Raw genomic sequence first — 12828 nt, 5'->3', positions numbered from 1 at the left:
ACCAGTTATTTAGCTAGTACTATTTGTAGTACATTAAGAAAACACCTGAAAAATTTGAAACTCAGGGCCATAGTGGCATATAGTTGTGTGGAGTAATTTGTTATGTGGATATGCAGAAATGAAAGTTGATCTTTTAAAACAGTGTCTCTTCTGTACAAGAACAGATTATTCTGCTATAGCTCTGCTTGGCAATTCCTGAGTTTCCATACCTTGAATGTAAAGCTAAACCGTGCATTGAAATCACAGGAAATTTTTATTTTGTGCAGAAATTTCCCTCTCCTGTAAAGTCGATAGTATATTTCGTAGTCAATATACTAAGGTAATGTTTGGTAATACATTTATTTTATACCAAGTAATTGATGTGTTTTTCCATGAGCAACAATACCTCTAATGTATAATCTTCTGCAATTAAGACCTCTTATCTTTTCCCATTGACTTAAAACAAAGGTTTTCAAATTGAGAGCAGATGATAAAGAGCCATTACTGATGTTGGGAACGGCGCTACAACCGGGCAGTGACAAAAATCACTTCTGTCAACCAACCGATGTGGCTGTGGATCCGGTCACCGGCAGCGTCTACGTCTCTGACGGCTACTGCAACAGCCGGATCGTTCAGTTCTCCGCGAGCGGGCTGTTCCTCAAGCAGTGGGGTGAAGGTACAGTTAGAGCTCGTGGTGCTGAACTGGTATCGCCGCTCTTGGGAGCGTGTGTCATCACGAGCCAGGAGCTTGTCAGTGTTATTTCTCTTCTTTGGAGCTATTGCAGTTATATCTTCAAAGGCGCAAACGAGTTTTGGCCTTCTAATTCTCTCACTTCGTACAGCTAGCCAAAGTGGGTATTTATGAATTCTCTAATAATAGGGGATTTTTCAAAGCAGTTAGCTGGCGTGTTCTTGGGCATGTTTCTGCCTAACTCTGCCGAACTTACATGTTAAGCCTTCTGCTACTCCAGGTTTTTATAGAGAAATAGCTAATGCATAAATTCAGATTTTGCAAATACAGTAGGGTAAAGCAGCACAGCTTTCCTAAATGAACAAACCTGTTAAGGGGTAGAGGGAAAGCAAACCAAGTGAGTTCATTCTTTTCCTATGCATTAGGTGGAATATTGTTGTTTCTAGTCGGAGGTGATGGTTTCAGTGTGTACCTTCACACAAATCTGTGTGTCTTGCATTACAGGCACTTCTTCAGATGGAGCAGGACCTGGGCAGTTCCGTATCCCTCACAGCCTAGCCCTGATCTCTGAATTCAGGCAGCTCTGCGTTGCAGACAGGGAGAACGGTCGCATCCAGTGCTTCGAGTTAGGGAGTGGGCAGTTCATAAGGGAGATCAAGCACAAATCATTTGGAAGAGAATTGTTTGCCGTTTCCTATGTGCCAGGTAATTGCTTTTCATGTTCTTTGGATTTCAAGTGCTTTTTTAATGACACTGTATCACAATATATAGTGTTATTCCATTAAGTGTGCTATTGTGCATCTTAGGCAAGATATTTATTCTCTTTCAAAGGTGTGCTGATGTAACGGAAAATTTTAGAACTGTATTATTTTGGGAAGGAGGAAAAAAAAAAAGCTTAGAATATAACATCTACTCCTGAGAAATGATTAATTAGATTCACTAAATATGATGTCACAAGTAGGTGAGACTTTGTTTTTCAGTGACTCTACAGTCAAATAATTAGTTAATAACATTTTAAAATATTCATTTCAAGCTCCATTAAACAGAACAAAATAAAAGGCTCCCAAACAATCAAGGAAATGACTGAATTTCTGGGAAAAAAAAAAATATAGCCTCCCGGGGGATATAGATATATATAGATATAGATATATATATATATATAGATATATATATATATATATATAAAGCAAACAGTTCTTAAAGCTGTGGGGTTTTTTATTTTTCTTTGATTTTTGTTTTTCCTATCAAAATCTGAGTAAGGATTACTGTATTATTAGGTTAGACATTTGATACTGAGATGCTCATCCATGTACTCGGGAGTCTTATTCTGTTATGGACTCTGCCATCTACCTGCGGATGGAAACCAGAATCATTGCTCTCTACCTCCCAGGCACCCCTTTTAGTCCTTTCTGTAGATAGCAGCAGAGTACCAAAGTAACTCCTGCTTTGGAATTGGGCTCTAATTTCTTATTTACGTTCCTTCAGGACTCAGGTGAACACCATCTAGTCCTGTTAATCTCTAAATTATCTAATACCTTCGGTATTCAAACTGAGATGGCTCCTCTGACAGCTCTACTACAAAAAAAAATATATATATGGACTAGGGAAGTCTCCCCAACACCTTCAGCAATAAAGTCAACACAAAGACTGACCTTCATCATGTTGTTTTGGCAAGCTTTCCATATCTTCAAAGCCCAAGTTACACGTCTGGCTTTCCTGCAGTGCTTGGGTTTTCTGTTGAGTTGCCTCTGATGCGCTCACGGTCTTGTCTGGAGACAGCTGCTTTCATCTGTGCTGTTATACTTGCTCCCAGCTGCAGTGAGCAGTGTATGGGTTGCAAAAGTAAGTGTGGATGTTGTTGCAGGTGGTCTCCTCTTCGCAGTTAATGGAATGCCTTATCCTGGAGAGACGGAACCAGTGCAAGGATTTGTGATGAACTTCTCTACTGGAGAAATAATTGATACTTTCAGCCCCGTTAGAAAGGTAGAGTATTGCAGAGACTGCATTGTGCATCCAGTTGGTGCTGCTGACATCTTACTTCTCCTCTTGTAAGACACTTAGGGAAATGAGATGTTTCACAATGTATAGAATAGTATACAAAAGGAATTTTTTATGGTATGAACTTGATAAAGACCCTTGAACTATGGGCCTTATATTCTACCTATACCACATGCTTAAAGCCTCAAGACAATCCGTCACCCAGAAGAAGTTGGGGCTTTTTTTTTTTTTTGGTTTTTGTTTTTGTTTGGTTTCTGGCAGACAGTCCTGTGAAAAATGAAGGTCCGGAAATATTCTTGTCACAAACTTGTCTGTACCTCTTTTGTGGTTATGACTAATAACTATATGTCAATATAATTACTGATATTTCTCATGATCTGTTGTCTATAACATGCCTTAAAGAGTCTAATACATTGTCTGTAGTAAGTTACGGGATTTCATCCATTAAAATCCTAGCTTGTGAAATAGGATCCTGTGTTCACCTACTCCATTTGGAGCATTTATAAGCAATGATGTGTTTCCACTGAACGTCAGCACGCTGCTGTGGGTAAAGGAACAGCTCGGTCTCAGGCTGAGTTGATAGGAAATTAGTGATATAGCTTAGCAGCCATGTATCAATAATTAGAGCTGCTCTTCTGGTGGCATGTTTGTATGCTGCCTCTTAGCATAGCTTCCCTTGCTTAAAAGTTTAAAAAATATCGTTCTATAGTGGGGATAGAGCCATATCATTACAAAAAATAATCTCTAATTGATAGGCTACGGTTAGCTTAGAAGTCTGTTCATGGCCATGGCTGATAATCTGTGTGTGCAGTATGTATCTCTGTTAGCAAGTTTAGCTTTCAAGTGGATTATTTCAGAGGATAAAATTGATTGCAAGAATATAAATATAAATTGTTTAGCATGAGTGTACCCAATAATCTCTGTGTGGATGTCCCTAGAGAAAGCAAACATGCACGATAGGTAGGAAATTGCTCCCCTTTGCTCATATTAGGCCTTGGCACAAGGATCCCCTGTGATTTCAGGTCTAAGGACCTGTCCAAGTTCAGCATTAAACCAACCTTTTTATTTTCTGTCAGACTGTGAGTGCATAGATGCTTAGGTAACCTGTGCCTGTTTATCCTTACAGAGCTTTGAGATGCCACACGATGTTGTTGCTTCAGAAGATAAAACAGTGTTTGTTGGAGATGTTCATGCCAGAACAGTGTGGAAGTTCACATCCACAGAAAGTGTGTTCTTCTTGTTCTCAAGTGTCCCAACTGCACACTTTGTAGCCCCGGATAAGTAAATGCTGTCAAAAGCTTGGTGGCCTAATGATAATTTTCATATACTGGGAGTTCTGCCATAAGTTGTATGTTGCAGCTCAGATTTTTTTTGAAAGACCACTTTGCTGTGTATGCTGTTAAGAAGTCCTAGGCACATAAACTGATTTTTCACAGAAGGAGGAATCAAAAGGCACTTGCCTCACAGTATCCCTTATCATGTTGCTGGTACATGCTTAAACAAAAGCATGACTCTTCAGCTTGTAAGTGAGGATTGCATTTATTTCTTTTACTGTATTTTTTGCTGTCAAGCCCACTGCTTCCTCAGGGGTTGTCACATAGGAAATTCTTGGAGGCTGAAATAAAGCCACCAGTCAACATAAATAGATCTTCATCTCATTGGGATTATTTACAGCTAGAAAAGGAATCCAGTGTAATTTGAAGTCCTATTCCCATTAATTGAAAATACTTCCCAGTTTAATCTAGTAACCCCCAAACCAAGCAGCTTGACTTCGAGGAGAGGAACCTGATTATCAGACATCAGTGTGGCAGGATTCAGAGAGGGATTAGACCTTTCATAGCAATGACAATATAATCCACTGTTAAGTTATATAGGGTGGAAAAAATGTATGAGAGAGAAAGCCTCAGGCTTCAGAGCGTTAGTCAACCAGCTGAACAGTCTGCTGTTATAAATGAACTTCTGGCTAAGCCAGTTATTCCATATTTATCTGTTTATAATTCATGGATTTTGCTTTGAGGCATCTGGTACCAGCTGCTGTTGATAAAAGGAAACTGGACCAGATAAGCTGTAAGTCTGCCTGGATGTGTCTCTTTCTGCGTATAGCAGCGTGAACAAGAACACTCCAGGCTTTTATTCAAAGACATATGAGGACACAAAAAATACTTACCATTTGGATTCACTTACCACTTGCAGGTCAGAGAGGGTCCTGTGTATTAGTTTATTCTGTAGCATATATTGCAGTATAAAACTGCAGTAGCTAAGCAGTCCTTATCAGCTAGGCTTTAGTCCAACATGTTTCTGATTACAATTAAGAGTATGGTTTTTAAAGGACTTTACGCATACCCATAAAAGCTCTCTCTAGCATGAGAAATATTTATTTATTTATGATGGGGTTGTGAGCTGTTGAATGCTTTATATTGATTCTCCTCGATGACATTCAGGTGCTAACGTAGTTGTTTCCTGTGGGGTTGTGTGGTACATCAGGGGAAGCTAGCAGGGAAATGTCACTGAGTGGTTTTTTAAGTTTTCAGTTGTCCTGAAGATCAATTGTGTCTTACAGAAGTGGAGCATCGGTCAGTTAAAAAGGCTGGCATTGAGGTGCAGGAAGTGAAAGGTTGGTATGATACATAATGGACATGAAGGGACCCTCTGTTTTACCCTGTGACTTTGTGTGACTGTGCTATGATAATATGATTTTGCTCTGACCACTCACGCTAAGAACTTCTGGAGGGGAAAATGCTGACTAGCTAGTTCTGTTTATCACCATCATTTTATGCAGTTACTAGAGATAAAAAGAGCATAGGAGGCAAGAGAAGGCCTCTTGTCACAGCGTTACCTGGTAGACGCTGATTTTGCAGCCAGTCCAAACATTTATTTTCCATCGGTGACAAGCACTTCCCAGACCCTAAACCTTGAGTTTGGCCAGTGCATCATTTCTGTATCACCATCTGCTGTGTCCAGATTGGTATCTGTGTCAGCGCCCTTAGATGCAGAAATAACTGTAATGTGACCACGATAGTTACTGCCCAGAGCCGCTTCCCTCCTGCCCTCCCTGCCGCAGGTATTCTCAAAACAGCAGTTGGTTCATCTCTGTGCGTGGTCTTTCAGGCCTGCCAGTTACATTGCTTAACCAAAAAATAGCCTTCTCTATATTCAGATTTATCTCCTTAGATTTGCTTTTTTTTCCTCTCCAATTTATCTGCCTGAAAAATGAAAAAAAAAAAAGAACAAAAAACATGTTGGGACTTAATCAGAGGAGATAAGAAGCATGTATAGATGAGGTTGAAAGGGGTAAGATAATAAGTCAGGGAGATGAAAAGTAATTATTTTAAACCATTAATCTTCTGTCTCATCAGTCTCCTGGATGGAAGAAGGAAATGTTCATTTCCCTTTCAGAGCAGCAGTACCTGGCTATGGAGAGGCCTTTGTAAAATGTTAAATTGTTCTTAACTGGTTTTCTTTGATTGAATTCAGAGCTTCTGTGGATTGAATTAGGCCTTTGGACACAGAGAGATATATGAAAAGATCCAAATGGCCAAATGCAAGCGCAAAGTAGAATAGGCTGACAGTATAAACAGTAAATTCCTATTGCCCAAACTATTAGCCTTCTATTTCATCTCTATTGGTGCATCCATCTTCCCGAAGCACTCGGAAGAGAAGTGTTACAGCATCAGTGGTATGATGGATCTGGGGAGAGGTGGATGCGTTTGAGCTTTCCTGAGGCAGCCGCTGTGCCGCCTGCTGCTTCTGCTGTTACACAGACAAATGCAGTGGTACCACAGGGGTATTTGCAAATAGTTTCTTATCCATCTCTGAAACTGCATAGGGTACCGAAGTTAAAACAGGCAGGGATCTCCCGATGCAGCTTGTGAAAACTCTTGGGACTTCAAGAGCCAAAGGTCTTTCATGGGATGTGGCATTTGAAAGTTTAGCCCTTTGTCACAAATTATTTGAAAGAACAATAAATGCTTTCTATTTTATGATAATATAGCATGCTGGATTTTTTGGTTTAATTTCTTGTGGTAGTATTATTATCAAATGGAGATATTTAATAGATAATAAATCATATGCCTATTTGCAAGAATTTTTTTTTTAAAGGATTTGCTCATGTTTTAAATGATAGCTCCTCATCAGAGGAATGGAGAGGGCATCCTTTCTAGAAAGTAAAGTGATTCAGACTCTATCTTACTTTGGAGATGTATCAGCAAGAATTAAAATTGTCTCATAAATGTTTGTCTTTTGTTTCCTTATTATTCAAGACCTCAGGTATCCTAGCCTGTTCTTTTCCTTAAGGCCTTGCTTTGTGTTGCTTGATTCATTTGATTGCTTATTGATTGATTCTTTTTTTTAATAATATTTTTTTTAATCAGAAACAATTATAGAAACCAAACTGGGAAACAACCCACAATCAACAGAGCCTCTCAAGAAGGAGGAGAAGCAGCATTTGGTGCACCAGGCCAGTGCAGGGGTTTCCTTCGTTCTCATTACGACTCTGCTCATCATCCCTGTCGTGGTCCTGCTGGCCATTCTCGCCTTCGTTCGGTGGAGGAAGGCAGCGGCCTGTGGAGGTAACCCCGGGTCACTCGAGAGAATAGTTATCTAGAGCATGACAAAAATCATCCCACGCCAACACTTCTTCCCTTTGGGATCTTTAAACCACGAAGAGCAAAGACCCTACTGTATGGATGGGTGTAAGCAAAAGGCAAACTGTAAACGTGTCTGAGGGAATTACTGTTCACTACCATCTTGTGCGTTTTGTGAGTCAAACATGTTCCTATTAGGTGCCTCCATCCATTGCTGTGACAGCTTTAGTTAAGAGTAACAGTGCTAAGTATGTAAAGTTGTCTTTACTTCATATCATGCAATAGCCTTTTGGAGAAATTGAAAGGCTGTAGTAGCACTTTGATCATTGCACTTGTTATTTTGTGTGACATAAGTCTCTTTATCAAGTTATCCTCAAGCAGGGAAGAAGGGGGATATGGAATGCACCGATAACTTAGTTCTGCCAATATCATAGGCTGGGATGTAATATAAAAGAGGAGGTAATTCAACGTTGCAGTATTATTGAGTAATTGAGCTTGATGTGTTTTATTTGAACATTTCAGTGTGTAGCTTCCTGCCACATTGTGTTAAAATAAATACATTTAGCATCACAGGTGCTACCACTCTAAACTACAGCAGAAGAGTAGTCCATAGTAATAGCCCAAAATAACATCTTTGCATTCCAGTTGGATCCATGCCTGAACCTGAGGCCCCTGAGGGTTCAGCGCCTGAACCTCCTGTGTGAAGGAGCATAATACAGTTACACTGGGAAAAGGAAACTCCTTGCACACACCTGCAGATACTGAGTAGTATATTTAAAACAAACAAACGAAAAAACAGCTTGGTCATGCAGTTTATATTCCTAATAGAATTACCAAGATGGGGGAGTTTTTCGGTTTGGTTTTGTTTAGGGATCCTTTTGTTTATCGGTTCTCGTTCTCCCCATAAAATCTTCAGAGTAACAAATGTGAACTGTTGAAAAAGTGACATTCTCAGAAATAACTCATCTGTGAATCTTCTTAATGGCCGAAACAGCATAAAGTGAACATTCATAGTACGATTTTTGGCTTTTTTGGTTAGAAATCATAATTACACCGTAGCAGGGAAGCTGAAAAGTGTTAGTTTTGTTGTTTAGAAGTGCTGATCAATTTATTGAGTGTCTGTGGTTTTTATCAGTAAACACAGTTAATGATTTAAACATATATTATGATTTAAAACTTATTTCTGAAATCTCCTTTATTTTTCAGCTGATGCAGAACACAAAATTGATTCAAGTTCAGGCAGAATTTTGGGCAGACTTCGAGGTAAGTGACACTCCAGGGCCTTTAAGAACCCAGCAACTGGAGTTTGTTTCTGTATTTGCTTCTAATTGAATGAGAGATTTGAGATCTGGGAATAGAACTTCCTCTCAGTGAGGAGTAGAGGGAGAAATTCAGCTACTCTATGAGGACGCGTCTTTGAAACCACCTTTCATCTCTGAACATCTGCCACCAGAGAGGATGTGGCCCTGCTGGCGGGAGGCAAATAGCTGAGGTGTTATCTGAGTGTCTGGGAAATTAAATGGTGAATTTTGGCCTTACAGGCAAACTGAAGACAAGCAAACCGGTGGGAACACAGGCAGCTTGGGCAAAGGCTTCTAATCCAACTGTGGATGTTTAAAAAAAAGCTTTTGAAACTTTAATTTAAGTGGTTTGCAGAAGGACACTTAGAATAATCTCCGTTCTCGTGTTAATACGTTTTTTTTTCACTTTGTGCAATAAAGCAAAGCTTATGGCACGTGTTTGCATTCCACAGGAAAGGGTGGTGGTGGCCTTAACCTTGGAAACTTCTTTGCAAGTCACAAAGGCTACAGCAGGAAGGGGTTTGACCGGCTCAGCACTGAAGGAAGCGACCAGGAGAAAGATGAAGATGATGGCACAGACTCAGAGGAAGAGTATTCAGCACCTCCACCGCCAGCAGCACCGTCGTCATCCTGAAACCAGCCTTTGACTTCTCCATTATACGATTCAACCCAGAATGTCAGATTCCTTTTCCCTTAAGCACGTTTAAGATTTTGTGTATTTAATTGTAAACTGTACTAGTCTGTGTGGGGCTGTACACTCATTCCTTTATTTTTTTTTGTTTGGTTTTAGTTCTGATTTTTTTTTTTTAAGTGGAGGAGTGTGTGGAAGTTTCATATCAGTGCCGTTGTTTTTATGTGAACATCTTAATAAAGCAAACTATCTTCTTTTAATTGCAGCACTGATTTAAAGCAGTAGTATTTTCTCATCTCAATTTTGGGACCTCTTCTGTATTTGTAAATAAGTCCTATTATCTGCTTTATCCAAATATTTTTCCCGTAACTCTTCTGTTGCCAATTTCTTTTTTGTGCCTTTCCTCTTCAATCTCCTTAACCTGTTGCAGTACAGAGAAAATACAGTGCCACAAGAAAATGAAGCTGCTAAATCTTCTTCTATTTTTTTAAAATCACTAACATTATATTGCATTGAAGGAAAGAAAAAAAGTATCTATTTAATTTTTTTTCTTCTTCCTGACTTGATGTGTTTCGGGGATGTCTTATTTTTAGATGGTATCACTGTTAGAACACTATTTTCAGAAGCTGAATGTAATTTGTGTAATAAAGTGTTCGCAGAGCATTAGCTGTCAGAGTGTACTTTGCAATCTTTGCATACTTTAAGGGTTTTTTTGTATACGACTTTTGTAAAAGTTACACAGACCACTTAATACAGTGAAAATTTTCATGTCTTCTACCAGCAGAGAAAAAGTGCTATTTTGTATGGAAGCTAGACAATATTTTCCTATGTCACATTTTTTTTCTTTTAAGCAAGACTAATTTCCATACATGTACAAAATCAAGCTTAAACCTTTAAAAAGAAATTTTACTTGTATATAAAAACTGCAGGGTATTTACTTTAATAAAACATGGTCACAGCTAAGAGGAAACCTGTGTCTCAAATTACATACGCAAAGCAGTCAGGGTAGGTGTCTAGCGGTGCCTGCTTTGGGGCGCTGGTTTTCCCGTTTCTCCAGGTTTCTTCCTTCCTTGTTCATCCAGGAACTCTCGTTTCGGTCAGGCGCTGCCTCGTGGAAGAGGAGATGGGCAGAGGACCCGCTGGATGGCACCGGGGCCGCGTGAGCAGCTGCGGGGTGGAGCGTGGCGGGACACGGCGGCGGCTGAGCTGCTGCCGTCGGGCCTTGTGGAGGGACCTCCGTGTTGGATGGGCCGCTGCCAACGGGGAATGAAGCTGGGAAAATGAGTTGGGGGGTTTCTCTGGGGAGCGGGGCAGTGACTTTTTGCAGGTGCTTTGAGGAGAAGGACAGGGACCCTGGAGCAGAAGGGGTAGGATTCTCCCCTCAACCAGCAGGACTTGTAACTCTCTTCTTGGAACAAAGCTTAAAATCCTCAGCAGGTTGTTATTCCTCGAGAAGAGCAAAATTTCTGGGATAGCTTTCTAAAATGCCGCAGTACAGATGCTATTCCATGGTTTTTGTCATTAGCTCATATTCTAACTTTTTTTCCCTTTCCAGCTAATTTATATTTTCCTAGTGTTGCAGGGAGAAAGCATCCAGTTTCTCTCTCATTGGTGTAAAAAAGACAGGGCTATCTTTATCTGTGGGCTTGATTGCCATGTATGTGAATAAAAAGGAATATGGCAATTAGGAAGAATCTTCTAAAACTTTATTTAAAGAAGAAAGTCAGTCTACAGGAAATTTTCTGAGAGCAGTTGACTTGCGACAAGCAAGCTGTAGTGACACAGCTATCAGAAGTGGTGGCATCAGCTCTGCAGGATCAAAGGGTTTGTCAGAGGCCATCAGTGAGGGTGAATGTTTCTGGCATTTGGGCAGCTCATGGTCCATCCATCTGATGTTGGATGTTCTCTGCTTTCAGATCATAGGCATCTGCCTCCTTCCTTTTTTTTGATGTTCATCTGCACTAAGAAAAAGCTCTGTTTTGCTGATGGTTGGCGGAGGTGAGCACAGCGTAATTGCAAGTACAAACCAAGACAGACTAAACCCGCATTAACCGGGGTCCTGGCCGGGTTGAGCGGCCCCGGCAGCGAGCCGGGCTCTGTGGCCGCGCCGGGGCAAGGCTGGACGGCTGGTTTCACGTGGGCCGGATGGCCGAGCGCGTGGGCGTGCTTGGAGGCACCGACTGCTACCTCCTGCTCCTGGAAAAGCTGCACTTGGAGAATAGAAGCTACCAGTTACTTCATCAAGCAGCACCAAATTTGCTCAAAAAGAGAAGCACGGGCTTTCTCTTCTCACAGGTTTAACTTTAATAAGGTAGCAGATCATTCTCTATCCCAGCAGGTTATATAGGCTAATAATGCTGTTTATGTGCTAAATGTTGAATACTACTTATTTGATGTGAGACAGTGGATTTGGAACAAACAGATTTATTTGAGTTACACCAATTTGCCCAAAGAAAAGCCCATTTTATTAACAGGCAACATTTAATTGCCGATTTTAAGATTTCAGCGCATCACAACAACTTTCAAGAACTGCCAGTTTTTTTTTTTTTTTTTTTCTCTCAAGTCTCTATAAACTGAAAAAACCAAACCCCATAGCATGTGGTGAATGTTTTCAGCAGCCTCTGGTCGCGAGCGCTGGGCTCGTGAGCTCGGGACCTCGCTGGAAAGCAGCGCGAAACCCCACGGAGCACCACGAGGGGAACAAACCGAAGCGCAACCCGCGCAGGCCGAAGCAGCACCAAGTCATCTGAAGGTGCCCCAATTAAATGAAATTACCATCCCAATTAAGCAGCTGTCCTTGCCATAAGTATCATTAGGTATAAATTGATTCCTTGGGAAGCATCTTGATTAAGTAGAGTTTTCTAATTAAGCAGTGCACTGTAGTAGTTAATGAAGATTTATAGATCAATACAGTAAATTGCAACAGTTGCTTGCTTGCCAAAACTAGATTTATTTGTGTCTTATCAGAATTTTTAGGTCACTTACGTCTGTCATGCCAGAGAGCATTAGGAGTCAGTGTGGGTCACAGTACAGAAGAGGGACGCCAGGAATTTCTGCCTTGCTGTGGAAATACCTGCGTGTGGACTATACTGCTTATGGCCTAGCAATACAGCATAGGGCAGGGAGATTACTGAGCAGCTCAAACGTAACTTTATTATTTAATTGCACATTGAGATGCATGTTTAGTTTTGACCAGGTGTGTTATGACACATTGCACAGTTTGTACTCTTGTAATGTACTGAGTACTGGATGTACCCAGAAATGGGGAAATGATTCCTCTGTCTAGGTCATGAGAGCCAAAATTAATGGTGGTGACATTGGTGACAACTTTAATGTACAATACAAAGAGTACCAAAAATGTTTCTGTCCATTGAAATTGAGAGTAGAAATATGGTCATTGTGTTTTCTGTTTACAATAGACCCTGGTAAACCCTAGAGTAGGTTTTAGCACCATTTTTCTCTTAGTCATGAAGAAGTGTATTTTCAGTTCTTAAAAGCAAAAATATTCTTGCTCCTTTGTGAGTTATCAGAACTTTTTAGCAAAATTCACACTGTGGTATAAATGCCATTCAAATTCCCCTCCAGTTTCTGAGGAAATAGAGCTGCAGAGCTAACCATTACTGGCAGAAGGAAAGAGGGGAGCTG

At 40.5% G+C, this 12828-nt stretch overlaps 1 protein-coding gene across 2 annotated transcripts in view; it reads left to right on the top strand.

Annotated features, from left to right (window-relative positions):
* The window catches only part of PAM (peptidylglycine alpha-amidating monooxygenase), a 68055-nt gene extending 58139 nt beyond the window's left edge, over positions 1-9916 (top strand). For both annotated transcript variants that reach the window (XM_088522002.1, XM_088522001.1), the window contains 8 exons: positions 448-655; positions 1175-1375; positions 2535-2653; positions 3795-3894; positions 5229-5282; positions 7039-7236; positions 8458-8514; positions 9005-9916. In XM_088522002.1, coding sequence (XP_088378128.1) covers positions 448-655; positions 1175-1375; positions 2535-2653; positions 3795-3894; positions 5229-5282; positions 7039-7236; positions 8458-8514; positions 9005-9186 — 1119 coding nt within the window. In that variant the 3' untranslated portion in view covers positions 9187-9916. The remainder of the gene's footprint in view (positions 1-447; positions 656-1174; positions 1376-2534; positions 2654-3794; positions 3895-5228; positions 5283-7038; positions 7237-8457; positions 8515-9004) is intronic.
* Positions 9917-12828: the final 2912 nt, after the last annotated feature.

The sequence above is a fragment of the Tinamus guttatus genome, unplaced genomic scaffold, assembly GCF_059628265.1.
Source record: "Tinamus guttatus ecotype Peru unplaced genomic scaffold, ASM5962826v1 Tinamus_guttatus_pri_ptg000142l, whole genome shotgun sequence".
In the NCBI taxonomy this organism is placed as follows: Eukaryota; Metazoa; Chordata; class Aves; order Tinamiformes; family Tinamidae; genus Tinamus; species Tinamus guttatus.
This window is presented reverse-complemented; position numbering and strand designations above follow the sequence as displayed.